The sequence below is a fragment of the Syngnathus acus genome, chromosome 13 (genome assembly GCF_901709675.1).
Source record: "Syngnathus acus chromosome 13, fSynAcu1.2, whole genome shotgun sequence".
NCBI classification, from domain to species: domain Eukaryota; kingdom Metazoa; phylum Chordata; class Actinopteri; order Syngnathiformes; family Syngnathidae; genus Syngnathus; species Syngnathus acus.
The window spans coordinates 10,349,101-10,362,340 of NC_051098.1; the positions used below are offsets into that span (position 1 = coordinate 10,349,101).

General features: G+C 39.9%; 1 protein-coding gene across 2 annotated transcripts in view; it reads left to right on the forward strand.

The window, feature by feature from the left end:
• LOC119132023 (cGMP-dependent 3',5'-cyclic phosphodiesterase) overlaps window positions 1-13,240 on the forward strand; it is a 90,143-nt gene that overhangs the window by 75,373 nt on the left and 1,530 nt on the right. For both annotated transcript variants that reach the window (XM_037266888.1, XM_037266889.1), the window contains exons 6-30: window positions 332-387; window positions 526-585; window positions 787-943; window positions 1,421-1,473; window positions 2,115-2,189; window positions 2,289-2,330; window positions 2,572-2,640; window positions 2,720-2,850; window positions 4,800-4,911; window positions 5,006-5,045; window positions 5,509-5,572; window positions 5,737-5,818; window positions 6,105-6,279; window positions 6,765-6,877; window positions 8,018-8,095; window positions 8,196-8,318; window positions 8,409-8,479; window positions 9,171-9,293; window positions 9,385-9,472; window positions 9,884-9,931; window positions 10,394-10,468; window positions 10,547-10,646; window positions 11,159-11,271; window positions 11,929-11,967; window positions 12,059-12,165. In XM_037266888.1, the coding sequence (XP_037122783.1) occupies window positions 332-387; window positions 526-585; window positions 787-943; window positions 1,421-1,473; window positions 2,115-2,189; window positions 2,289-2,330; window positions 2,572-2,640; window positions 2,720-2,850; window positions 4,800-4,911; window positions 5,006-5,045; window positions 5,509-5,572; window positions 5,737-5,818; window positions 6,105-6,279; window positions 6,765-6,877; window positions 8,018-8,095; window positions 8,196-8,318; window positions 8,409-8,479; window positions 9,171-9,293; window positions 9,385-9,472; window positions 9,884-9,931; window positions 10,394-10,468; window positions 10,547-10,646; window positions 11,159-11,271; window positions 11,929-11,967; window positions 12,059-12,165 (2,194 nt within the window). The remainder of the gene's footprint in view (window positions 1-331; window positions 388-525; window positions 586-786; window positions 944-1,420; window positions 1,474-2,114; window positions 2,190-2,288; window positions 2,331-2,571; window positions 2,641-2,719; window positions 2,851-4,799; window positions 4,912-5,005; window positions 5,046-5,508; window positions 5,573-5,736; window positions 5,819-6,104; window positions 6,280-6,764; window positions 6,878-8,017; window positions 8,096-8,195; window positions 8,319-8,408; window positions 8,480-9,170; window positions 9,294-9,384; window positions 9,473-9,883; window positions 9,932-10,393; window positions 10,469-10,546; window positions 10,647-11,158; window positions 11,272-11,928; window positions 11,968-12,058; window positions 12,166-13,240) is intronic.

The following is a 13,240-nucleotide window of genomic DNA, read 5'->3' on the forward strand; positions in this document are numbered from 1 at the left end:
CATTTTCCCACTTGTTCAGAAAGTTGCAGCTTCATGAATATGTCTAATTTTTTTTTTTTCAATAATATGCTGATGCCGCTTCTCTTTCTGCAAAGAGGATAATAACAGTGTTGCGCAAGGGCGTTGATGGTGTCCCTTGTTGAATTCATATTTCATGTCCTATTCACGCATTTCCATTAGGAACAACAACACGAAAAAAACAAATTGGATAAAAAAAAAAGAAAGATTAAGAACGAGGCAAGGACATGGAGGGGAAAATGAAAGGAGTGAATTTAAATGAAGATATCTTCTTTCTCCCCCTGCCTTCTTTCCTTCCTTGTTTTTCTCTCAGCTGTTGTTATTCCTATCTTGGATCAAGAGCGGACCAAGGCCATCGCTGTCTTACTGGTCAGTCCTTGCTTTCACAAAACACACACAGGATGGTGAATCACGATTGATGTTCATTGGTGTAGTGTCACGTAAGATCTTTGCAGATAGACAGTAGATTGCACTGAATGTTGTTTTTTGCTTTTATATGTGTTGTAGGTGGGCTGTAGTCCTCTCTCCGATCAAGATGAAGCGCATCTTAGCACGCTGGAAAAACATGTACGTTTACCTTAACAGCTCTTGTTTTGACCTTGTTTTTTTCCATGATGCATATCGGGAATATGAAAAAGCCTTAACCTTGCACGTACTTTATAAACCCATAAAGCAATTTTCCCTTCTCATCTGAAAGTTGATTGGCATCAATTCTTGAATGACCTTTTGCTCATTGGTGTGTTTTCGTTCTCGCGCGTGACGCGGCAGGCCTCGGTGGCATGCGTCCGCGTCCATCTGGTTCAGGCGTCCTACCAGAGGCCCCCACTCAGCCCCTCTCCCATTCAATCCCACAATGCACTGCTACACCTCAATGTCTCGGACCAGGACTACAGCGAGTTGGACCGCAACATCCTCCAACTTTGTGGTACGTCAACATACGCAAACACACAGTGAGGTGAGAAATCCAAAGAGAGCGTGACGTGCCGATTAAGAGAGCTATGTATTTGGATCTTTGCTAAGACAAGAACTTCATGCATAATGGAATTTGATAACGCTGCTCCCAGGAACACAAGCTTTATTTGCTCATCTCTAATTGTCAACAAATGAGAGTTGCCATGGGGTCTCGGCCCACATTTTGTCTGGCTCCCTCTCTGTCAAACCTTGGCGTCTTCCTTCCTTGCACTCTTCACTTGTCTTCATTATTCCCGTATCTGTTTGCCGCTTCCTATTCACCCCTCCCTGACCTGGCTCTGTCACACAGCCTCTCCCTGGGGATTGCATTCTGTCCAACCGCATACATGTTCTGCATTCCTGCTTCGGACCTTTTTTTTTTCTATTCTTCTTTGCCCTCGCTCTTCTTTGTTTTACAGTCATCACTCTCCCTCTCTGCCCTGTCTTGTAGGTGAGCTTTATGACCTTGACGCAGCGTCTCTCCAGCTCAAAGTCATCAATTATGTAAGCGCTTGACATCAGTCATGCACTCTCACGTACGTTCACATACACATTATACCTGCCAAACATGGAAATCTTCCTATCTGCACCACAAATTGTTATGATGACACTTCCGATGTTGTCGTTAACCTTCTGATCACATCCATGCAGAGTAGTGAAACAAAGAGAAATGTGAAAGCTAGCATAAATGAAAGGAAAAGCATGTGGAGAAAGTCACAAAAAAAAGTTATTTCGAAAGAATGATCTATTTGTTTGTGGTGGTTCTCATCGGATTTTATTTTGGGGAAAATGGGCCGAAGGGCCTTCTTATATGCAGAAATGTGCATTAGTGTACATATTTGTTCAATAGTGTGTTAATGGGGGATGAGTGTGTTGGCTGTGGTTGGCATTTAATCTTGTCCTGAAGCCAGCTCTGTGGATTACAGGAGTGTGAAGATGCACTGCTATTATGATATCGGAGCGTGTGGGTGGATGTGTATGCATACAGTGTGTGTGCGCTGATGTGCACGGGCAGCCAAAATTACAGTAAGAGGAAAATCATTGTGCGTTTTATGATTTATTGGTCTACCACACACACACACACACACACATATTGCCATGTGAGTCCATATTAACCTTTCTCATGTGTGTTTGTGTCTACATAGCTGCAGCAGCAGACTCGGTCACAATGTTGTTGTCTGCTGTTAGTGTCTGAGGACAACCACCAGCTTTTTTGCCAGGTACATTCACAAAAGGAATATGAAATGTCAACAGCTTGTGATTAATTTGAAACATTTATTGATTACTTTTAAAATGATGTGATATCCTCTGACCTTTAGGTAGTCGGAGACAAAGTTCTGGAGGAGGAGATCAGTTTCCCGGTGAGGCCAGCAATCATGTTTGTCAGTGAGTGATGTGTGTATACAGAAAATATTACACAATTGGACCTGGATTGGCTAAAGCTGCAGTTAATTTTGAGTTGCAGAGCGACTTCAAATTTCTATTGAGCAAGCTTAGGTTGAATTTGTAATTTTGACAACACACCTTTTTGTGGCTTAATGCCGATTTTTTGAATCAAATAGCAGACCTTTCACATGACTCATTTTCCCCTTCTGTTTATAGCTGATGTTTGGACGTTTCGGTCAGGTTGTCGAGAAGAAGAAGCCAATTACGCTTCAAGACATCAGTGCTGTAAGGAAAATAATCTCTTTCCAACTGTCTATCAGTTTTGCGTGTTCATTCTGTGTGCACTCTGGTCAAAATCCCTCAGGAGGAGCGTAGGCAGCTGTCCAGTATGTTGGCCTGTGAGATCTCCTCCATGCTGTGCGTCCCCGTTGTGAGCAGGGCTACGGGCCAAGTGGTGGCTCTGGCGTGCGCCTTCAACAAGCAGGGTGGACAGAGGTATGTTAGTGGCTGAATCAAAACTGCCATTCTTGGGGATTCAAATTTATGCAGTCTCGTGAATTATTCCAATTTATTTGAATAGGACCGTAATTAAATCAGATTTGGCTAGAAGCATGCACAGTGAGTGTGGGCTCATTTTCCTTATTTGTTAATTGCACAAGCTGTAAAAAAATATATTTTTGCAGAAGAATATTTATATATTAATTCTGTATGTAAATTCCCCTCCTGCACTTTATCCCATTCCTTTTAAATTCCCAAACATTCAACAAAATCCACATGAAAAATGTTCCATTTTGAAATTCGTCCGTATTTTCAACCTTACTGTGATGGCAAACAGACCAACCATTCGTTCACTTGATGTTTTCACTGCTGTTTCAATGAATCCCCCCTTACCAGCAGGATGCACTGCACAGCCCACACGAATAGATCGTATCAAGCTGGGCGATATGTCAGCTCCCTACTTGTGTGCGGATGTGTAATTGGCAGGAATCTGACCTCTCCCTATGTGCCGGATAAATCCGTCACCTATATCGGAGTCTTCGCTATCTGTTCTTCTAACTGCAAATTCACTAACGAGACATACACACGCATGTGTATGGTGCTTTTTAGAAACACACTCACTCTGCAGCCAGCACTAGATGGGACAGAAATAATGTCCTTTAATTTCTTGGTACCTTATTACTATTGTAACAGCCGCAGGATTGTGGAAGTAGCGAATCTTTTCTCACTCCCTCATTACATCATTACATTTTCTATACCGCTTATCGTGTTCAAGGTCATGGGGAGGTGGACCGACACCAGACGAAAGCCGGACTACACCCTTGACAGTCAGTTGCAGGGCACATCTAGAAACAGACAAGCATTTACATTCCCATTGAGTGAGAAATGACTCTGCCTCCACCAAAGTCAGGCATTCTTCCCCTTTTAAGTGTTAAATTTAGATTGAAATGCCCTGAGACAAAGGATGAATGAATAAACATATTTTGGGAGTCCTGTTTTTGGAGTGTACATGTAGTCAACACAAACATTGTTTGAGGCACAACTGCAGAGTGGGATGAAGATGATGTTTGAAATTGAATTTTAATCATCTATATGCAGAGAGCTTACAAGGTTTAAATGTCATTTTGTAGCAGTTCTATTAGCCTTTCGAATGTAATTGGTGTCGCAGACCAATCTTGCTTGAGAATTTTTCTTTTCAACAAATTACAAAGAGCCTTCGAGAAAACGCCTCAGCGTGTGCTGCTATACTGTACGTTCGGTGAGCTCTTTGTGTGCCATTTCCTTTGTGGAACGAGGACTCGGTGTGTCTGGTCTTTGGAAGCAAAGCTGCCTGGCCGTTCCATGTACTTCAAGGCTATTTTCTCTAGAGGGAAGAAAGAAACAAGATGCAGTGTATGCTTCAAGGAGAGAAAGAAAGAGGGGGAGGAACTCAAGACCACCGCCTTGTGCTCTATCGCACGTCAATCACAGATCAGCTTCTATTATGGGAGTGAACTTCATTTCACTTGTTCCGAGGCATGTTCTAGGTTGGATATGATTCATGCCTCCTTCGCAGGTTTCCCACAAGGCTCAGCTAAGGGCAAGAAAGCCTCGGGGCTATTCTTCACAATTTACATTTGCCCAATAATGTGCCACTGCCCTCTCTAGACAAGAAGAGACAACTGCAGGCAATTATCTCAGAGGTCAGAATCTGTTAGCAAATCTTTTTTTTTTTGCCTGTTTAAGACTGTGACTTAATTGGATATGGACGTAAACTAAGCTGATGTAAACTATTGAAATATGCGTCAAAGTAGGTTGCACACAAATAATCATACCTCTGTGGCAGTGTCGAAAAACGGAGGATTATGTTTCGAAAGGACACATGTTTTTCATTGAGAGTTATTTATCCTCTTCGTTGGCTTGTCGTAAATGTTCACGTAAGAACCGAGTCCACACGTTGCCCACAGACACACGGAGGCGGACGAGTACGCCATCCAACACTGTTTCTGCTACACTTCAACGGTCCTCACCTCAACTTTGGCCTTCCAGAAGGAACAGAAACTGAAAGTAGAATGCCAGGTAATATGCCCATGCACAAACACCAATCCTATTTGTATGCATTAATACACATTCAATCTAAAGAGCTTTTTTTGTATATTCTTTCTCCACATAGGCACTCTTGCAAGTGGCCAAAAATCTCTTCACACACTTGGGTATGATGCTGCTCTGCATTCCTGTCTGTATTTCATGACACAGAACATTTCAAATGAATGTCTGACACATATAAAAGAGTGCCAAATGAAACACATGGTGCATGTAATGGAGAAAAATATTAAAGATGCTAAAGGTGATTACACCCGCAGCCATAAAATTACAAGCGCATTAAAAGTGAAGGCTTCAGATATTTCAAGTGTCTTAAACAGTAAGCCCCATCAGTACAATTAGTCTTTGCTCGGCCATCACGATTGCTGCGACAGCGGATTCGATCAATCTGTGAAACAAATGGCACCTCTTGGCATCGAGCGTTGTTAACAAAAAAGCTTATCAGCTCGAATAAATGAATCACCGTTACTCGTGCTTCTATCTCCCATTATTTATCTAGTCCTTTAATTGCTGTAATTTCCCTCCCGTTTTATTTTTATTTCCTCTCATCCTGCCTCTCCTTTATACTTTCAGATGATGTGTCAGTGCTCTTACAGGAAATTATAGTGGAGGCCAGGAACCTCAGTGATGCAGAGATGTAAGTCAGCGTGCGGGGGAACAGTGTGAATGTCTTCATCCCTTTTTGCAAAATGCTATCTTGCCTCGTTTAATGAGGGTTCAAAATGACCTGAGATGAAATGGAATAAATGGCATTTTGGCGGCTTTGCCCTTCTCTGAACTTTTCTCTGTGTGTCTTTTCAGCTGTTCGGTGTTCTTGCTGGATCGCCATAGCCACGAGTTAGTGGCCAAAGTGTTTGACGGTGGTGTGGTTAGTGATGAAGAGGTACGTTTTTAACAATCTGCTGCCGTGTTCCAACGCAAAGTCAATGTATAGTTTGTTTTTGCAGTTTGATGACCTAGCCTAGTTTAGTTGTTATTCTTATGGGCGCATTGAACGTAACGTCAACATTTGAAACAACAAAGTCAAATGTTTTTTTATGAATATAAAAAGTCTACACACCCTTGTTCAATTGCTTTGATTTTGTTTGTTGACAGTGCCAGACTTGAATGGTTGAGAAAGAACTATGGATTAAATGTAACACAAGGTTTCATGTATGCTTTCCCTGCAGAAGGAATTCCGTATCCCAGCAGATCAGGGTATTGCAGGCCATGTGGCGACCACAGGTCAAATCCTGAACATTAAGGACGCCTACTCCCATCCTCTTTTCTATCGTGGTGTGGACGACAGTACCGGTTTCAGGACTCGCAACATCCTCTGCTTCCCCATCAAAGATGAGAACGATGGTGAGCTGTGATTTGGGATTCTCTTCATAAAAAAAAAAAAAGGATAGTTCTGCTCATACTTTGGAAAGGTTACAATTTTTTTCCCATGCTGACAGAATAGTTTTTCTGTTAGTATCTGCCTCATGTCAGTCCAGGTAGAAAAGCTGTCTTGTAGATTTGAATATTTTATCCAGAGTTGGAATTCATGATTTTTTTAGGTGCGGGTGAAAATGTAAAAACAAGTATGAATATTGTAACAGACTAGAACACCTCCAGGAATCAACAATGAAAAATAATGTCAATTGCACGTTATCATTTCGAAGCTTCTAGATCTAGAAAGATTTTTGACAGGATTTTTGTGCGTGTGCAGTGTCCCAACCGTGTTGCTTTCTTTTTTTTGTCACTCTCATGTTCTTCCTTCATTAGTAACCATCGTGCTCACCTTTGCCCATGCATGTTGATGATCTGACTCTCCTCTATTTGTAATCCTCCTTAATATTCCTCAGAGGTGATCGGGGTTGCTGAGTTGGTGAATAAAATGAACGGGCCGTGGTTCAACCGCTTTGATGAGGATTTGGCCACGGCTTTTTCCATCTACTGTGGTATTAGCATTGCCCATGTAAGTCTCTTCTCTCACATATTTACTGAACTGTTACAAGGAATTTGGATTTATCTGATTTCAAATTACTCATATCCTCTGATTGATTGGGTTGTCAAAGAAATATTTTTGTAGTATTTACAGCTTCACCTTGATCATGGCTGTAAATTAGTACCTTGCTGAATGCACCGGAGAATATCGATATTGTCTGATAAACCAGAATCAGCTCGGAGGGAAATGCTGAGTCGAGTCGAGTCAGAGTAGAGCGCCAATGGAGGTCTCCGGGGAAATTTGAAGAGATTCCAGGATGTGATAGAAGCAAGCAGTTTTTATGTTGTGGTGCAGAGGCTTTGTGGGACTGCTGCACACCCATTAAACTCAATCTGATGGAACTGACAAAGATTATGTTGAAGACAGTGTTTGCGATAGTAAGGATTATCACATAAAGCCTACATGAGAAACAAATTAAGAATTAGAGTTTTTTTTTTATTTGAACAACTAATTTATTGAAATGGACTTGAATGACTTTATGGTTCAGTCGTAATGATAAAAGCACCCATCAGTGATGTTATAAATATTGTAGAATAAGTTTAGTAGGTTCGCCTTGATATTCAAAATTCTTCCAATGTATGATTTATAATGACTGCAGGTGTTTGATAGTTTGTCTAACTGTCGGATTTTTAATTTGAAAAATATTTGCCCTCCAGGCAGTTCATTTAACATTTAAACAGGAGCAAGTTGCATTATTCATCAACAGTTAATCGTGATAAGGACTACGTTGAAATGTAATCGGCCTCCGGTTTAGAAGTTTTACACAATAACCATGGATCTGCAAAGGTGGATGAGGTCATTAAAATAATGTGAGAATGCATTTCTATTACTTTTGGCACTTGAAGGTAGAGAAGGCTGAATCCTAAAGGCATTACATGAATGCGGGGAAGAAAAAAAAAAAGAGGGTCATTTGGATGTCCTCAATATGAAAGATTACCTACCGCTTTTCAGCAATGAATTTATTTTTTCATTTCACTAGAAAATACATCTGAGATTGTGAGAGGTCAAATGCATTTTTCACTCCACACACTAATTTTATAGGAAGGATAAAGTGCAAATGTGGGGCCTTGTGAAAGATGTCATTTACGTAACAATTTGCTGTGCCCATAGTCGTTGCTGTACAAGAAGGTCCATGAAGCACAGTTCAGATCTCACCTGGCCAATGAAATGATGAAGTACCATATGAAGGTAAACTTAAATTGCATGGCGCTCACTCTCACACAGAGGGCCACTGTTTTGAACCTTGGTGCTTTTTTACGCAACATCATTCAGTGTGTGTATGCTACAGCTTTCAGAGGACGAGGTGTGTAAACTGCTGGTAGTAGGAATTGAGCCGGTAAAGAAGATCCATCCTTGCTTTGCTGAGTTCACCTACACGCCGCGCTCGCTACCTGATGACACCACACCGATGGTAAGAAAAGCAATATGAGGGAAGATGTATGGAACAAATAGAAGGAATGATTGATTGTATCGAAAATGATTTTGCCGTGTGTGTCTGCAGTGTGTCCTCAGCATGTTTGAAGACATGGGTTTCATCAACACGTACAAGATCGATAGGCAGACTCTTGCCAGGTTGGATATTCTCAGCCTTACATTTGCAGTATAGGTAGTCTTCAATTTAGGAACATAATGGGTTCTGGGAGGCTATGAGTCGAATTGTAGGTCAAGACTTTTTGTTTTGAAATTAAATTTTATTCAATTAAAACATTCAAAGTATTAAATTAATTAGATTTAGATTAATTTTATCAAATAGATTTAGATTGATTTTATTAAATGAAAATAAATAATATTTGTGTCATATTTAAATAATATATATATAATTATAAATAATATTTAAAGTATTAAATTAATTAGATTATACAAAGTAGATCCTGTTTACACATAAATTAAATAAAAATAAAATGAATTAAATTTTCACACAGTAGCGTAATGATACCTCAGGGGGTCTGCAAAACAAAAATAACGTGTTACAAAACCAAAACATTCTTCAGAAAACGCTGATAAACCTTCGATTCATGTTCCCTACAGCAGCTGAGTAGAAATATGGGAAACGAAATCCCGAAAGTCCAGTTATCTGGTCTTGGGGGGCCACTCTGCTAGTGCTTTGTTTGTATCTATGAACGTTCATAAGTTGAAGACTACCAGTATTAGCTTATAATTATGAAGCACTGCAAATGTGGTTTTCATCATTTTATCTAATCGTAGATGAAGAGGAATATCTAACACTGGCTATTCTGAATTCTTGTTTTATTCCATTTTATAGGTTTTGTTTAATGGTCAAGAAAGGTTACAGGGACCCGCCCTACCACAATTGGATGCACGCATTCTCTGTCTCCCACTTCTGCTACCTGCTCTACAAAAACCTTGGGCTATCCAACTACCTCGAGTGAGTCTCCAGCCGTGACCCAGTATAAGCTTTGACAGTGACGCCACTTGTTGCCTGTTATGAAATCCATTTCCTCTGCTTTCATGTTTAGGGATATAGAGATTTTAGCTCTCTTTGTCTCCTGTCTGTGCCATGACCTGGATCATCGCGGGACCAACAATTCATTCCAAGTGGCCTCGGTGAGAACATGAATCTAGAATAGTCGATGCAATGACGCACACTGATGGTTAAAAGGAGTACACCTCCTGAGCGTGAGTCATAGAATGAAGTTTTGTAATGCATCTCTACTTGTGGGTTATGAGTAGGAGTAGAAACAAGAAGTGTTTGTCAATGATGCCCTATGGGATTGTGTCTCACCTCCATGAGACACAAAATTGTCATTGTGATTGCAAGCATGTTCGTGTGTTCCACCCTCATCATGTAACCCCCCCCCCTTCTCTTGCTATTTCAAGATTCATCGTAAAAGTGACTCACAGTCTTCAATGAAAGGCTTATGGCTTGAGGGCTGGGGGGGCTCTTGTTGCTTTTAAATCAATGCAACATATGCGATGAAAGACTGTGTTTCATTTGTTGACTGTCTCTATTTTCAGCAATCTGTGCTGGCTGCTCTCTACAGCTCAGAGGGATCTGTGATGGAGGTAAAGGCACAGCAGGAATGTGTGAGACGGAGGCATGTTGTGAATGCCATATAGTATTAGCCTATTGCTTTGCGTACAGTCAAGCCTCAGAATTAGTTCTAAGATCTTGAGGAAAATTGAAACAACAATTCCGAATATAAATGAACAGAAGATGAGACAAGGCAGCTCTTCTCTAACTGTTGATAGTTACTTGTATTGGGTCTTTATACACTTAATTGACAGCAAACCGTGATAAAACGTTGCTTAAAATTGTTATTGTGTGTAATTTATTATTTTGACACTTTTCATTATTTGTAATGGGGAAAATAATTCCAAAGCTCAATTGAAAACGGAGTTTTTCTGTCATTGTGTATTTTGCGTCACCTAGTGGTCAAAACGTAAACTTTCTACACTTTTTTTTTTTAAACATGATTTCGCAGTGATGCTTTCAGGAGTTATTTATTTGTCTTTTTTTTTCCACAGAGACATCATTTTGCACAGGCCATTGCCATTCTGAATACTCAAGGCTGTAACATTTTTGAGAAGTTCTCCAGAAAGGTGCCATCTAAAAATAATATTTACATTTATCTGTGTTCACTGTTATTAACTTGGTGTGTCGTATTGTGCTGATTTTAGGATTACCAGCGCATGCTCGACTTGATGAGGGAAATCATTCTGGCTACAGACCTGGCTCATCACCTTCGCATATTCAGAGACTTACAGAAGATGGCTGATGGTGGGTACCAGATGGTGGGGGATGTGACATCATCAATTATTATTTTACCTTTAATTAATTAATCGTCAGTGTGAGCCTATTTACCTCGAATAACAGCGCCCGAATTACTGCAAAAAACACTTTATAACTGGATATAGTGTAGAAGAAATATTAATACAACATAAAGTGAGAACCTTTACCATTCCAGCAAATTGCTACTTGAGCTTGCGCAAGCAGTAACTTACTGTAGTTTTGCATTCTATAATTGGCTATTACCTCTTGACCGGTGGTGTGTAACTTCAGAGTGAATGCAATCAATTAAAAGTCATCCTGGTTGAATGTCTACAAAATGGAGCCAATTTCCAAGCAGTCAAAATGTTGAGTGCCTGCCTGTCAGTCATGGACTCATGTCCAGCCATACAGATTTTTTTTCCTTTTTTGGAGTTGGAAATTTTAGAAGTTGATTGCATTGCATTGAAATGTTACCTTTGAAATAATACGGGGACTGTGTGTTTGTGCGTCGATGGCTTTAGATGGCTATGATCCTAAAAGCAGTACCCACCACTCCTTGCTGCTGTGCCTGCTGATGACATCATGTGACCTGTCAGACCAAACCAAGGGCTGGAAAACCACTCGCAAGATTGCTGTCAGTGTTTCTTTCTATTTTGTGATGCATGTAACATGTTGATGTCAAGCAAAGGTTGCCACTAAAATTCATTTTAATGACATGGAACTAATTATACAAAAGTTACCTGCAGTACAAAGGTGTGGACAGCAGGTGTTGCTAGCACATTGGTGTTATCAACATTCCTTAAAATGTACACGTCCCAAGTGATTACACAGCAACACTAAATTATTTCTGACAAAATAGAGATTATCAACTGCTTAGTTGTGTACCAGCATGTAGTGCTTTATTTCAAGGGATGGCAATGCATGTAGGATTAGGTTTAATCTTGCTCTGTCCCCTTTTCAACACCAAATCCCTGACTGAATCCAAAAAGACCTAAAATATTGTTTTTTTGTATTACAGTACTTTATTGTATTGCCATGACACCACTTAAACCAGAAGAGCCAAACACGGAAAATGCATCCTTTTTTTTTTTTTTATGTGACTTTTTGTCATTTTGGACTTCCATCTTTAAATCAACATGGACTGATTCTGTAACATAGATAAAATAAATAATTTGTACCCTGGTAACTCTTTAGTTAAAGAAAAAAAAAGTTTTAAAAGAAAAGCAATGATGTATCTTGTACCGAAAGTATGCTGAATGAACAATGACACGTCACTCTGTGTTATCTACAGGAACTTATCTATAAAGAATTCTTCTCTCAAGGAGATCTGGTATGTACCCGGACACTGTTAAATAACCAATTTAACATCTTTATCAAGTTGTCTCCAGGCTGAACACAATAAACCTTGGCTGTGTGTATAGGAAAAAGCCATGGGGAACAGGCCCAGTGAGATGATGGACAGAGAAAAAGCATACATCCCAGAACTACAGATCAGCTTCATGGAGCACATCGCCATGCCCATTTACAAGTGCGTACCAAACAAAACTCTCACACACACTTTCACATTTTGATCAGGGTCAACTTTGGAATCTCCTCCAAAACAAACTTTTTAATAAATTCAAGAAAGTGGACTATTTCTTCCACGAGCTCGAACTAGACTATAATTCTCCTTCCATCTGCATACTTGTCTGAATGCATTAGCAAATCCAGAAGTCATCAAGTGAGTTGCATTCTGGCCATGTACAAATAGGCATTTCTAGTTAATATACCAGGAGATCAGTGAAAAAAAAGCCATGTGTGTAATTATGTAAAACAGCATCTCGGTCCCCAGTACCAAGCAAGAGCCAAAGTAAAATGTGAACACAGTGGAGCGTTTATTGCCAAATATCTAGATAATTTTCTCAAAGCTTGGCAGAAAGGACTGAAAAGGAGAATAAATGTTGGACTCATATTTGTCTAAACGAGAGAGCTTTTTTGGCTCAGATTCATTTGGCTGATTATGCAGCCACCATCTGCCCCCACATGAAGCAATATCAGTGATGATCGGCTGGGTTTTGTTTTTAAACTGTGTTGCCCCCTACTGGCCAAATATGTTTATAGCAGGTGGCGCCACACTTTATGGCTACAATGTCTGCGCAGTACATAAACCTGCACAGGTCAATGACATCCAATACTGAAGATATCTAAATAAGATGCTTTGTAGACACTATAAAACTCATAATGTTGCACTCTATCATACTTTAAGCTGATTAATATTTTGCCGCTTTTATGGAGGTGAACACAGTGGTGAGAAGTAACAAAATACCAATACTTGGTCCCTGTAGTTTTATTTAGGTAACTGTACTTTACCAGAGTATTTATTTTTGGCTCGACTTAACTTTTACTCCTTTTAATTAAAAATACATATCATTATTTAGTCTTGATTTTTATAACGTGGGCTTTTTTTTCTTCAAAATCTGTGGGTGATGAGAGCAGAAGATGGTAGAGTTGTCAAAAATTTGCCAAACCAAGAATTATTTTTGTAAAGGTGGACTTTTTGGTTGCACTCTTGTATTGCATCTCAAAATATTGTGCAGGTGTACTTAATGCTTGTTTGCCCGCTC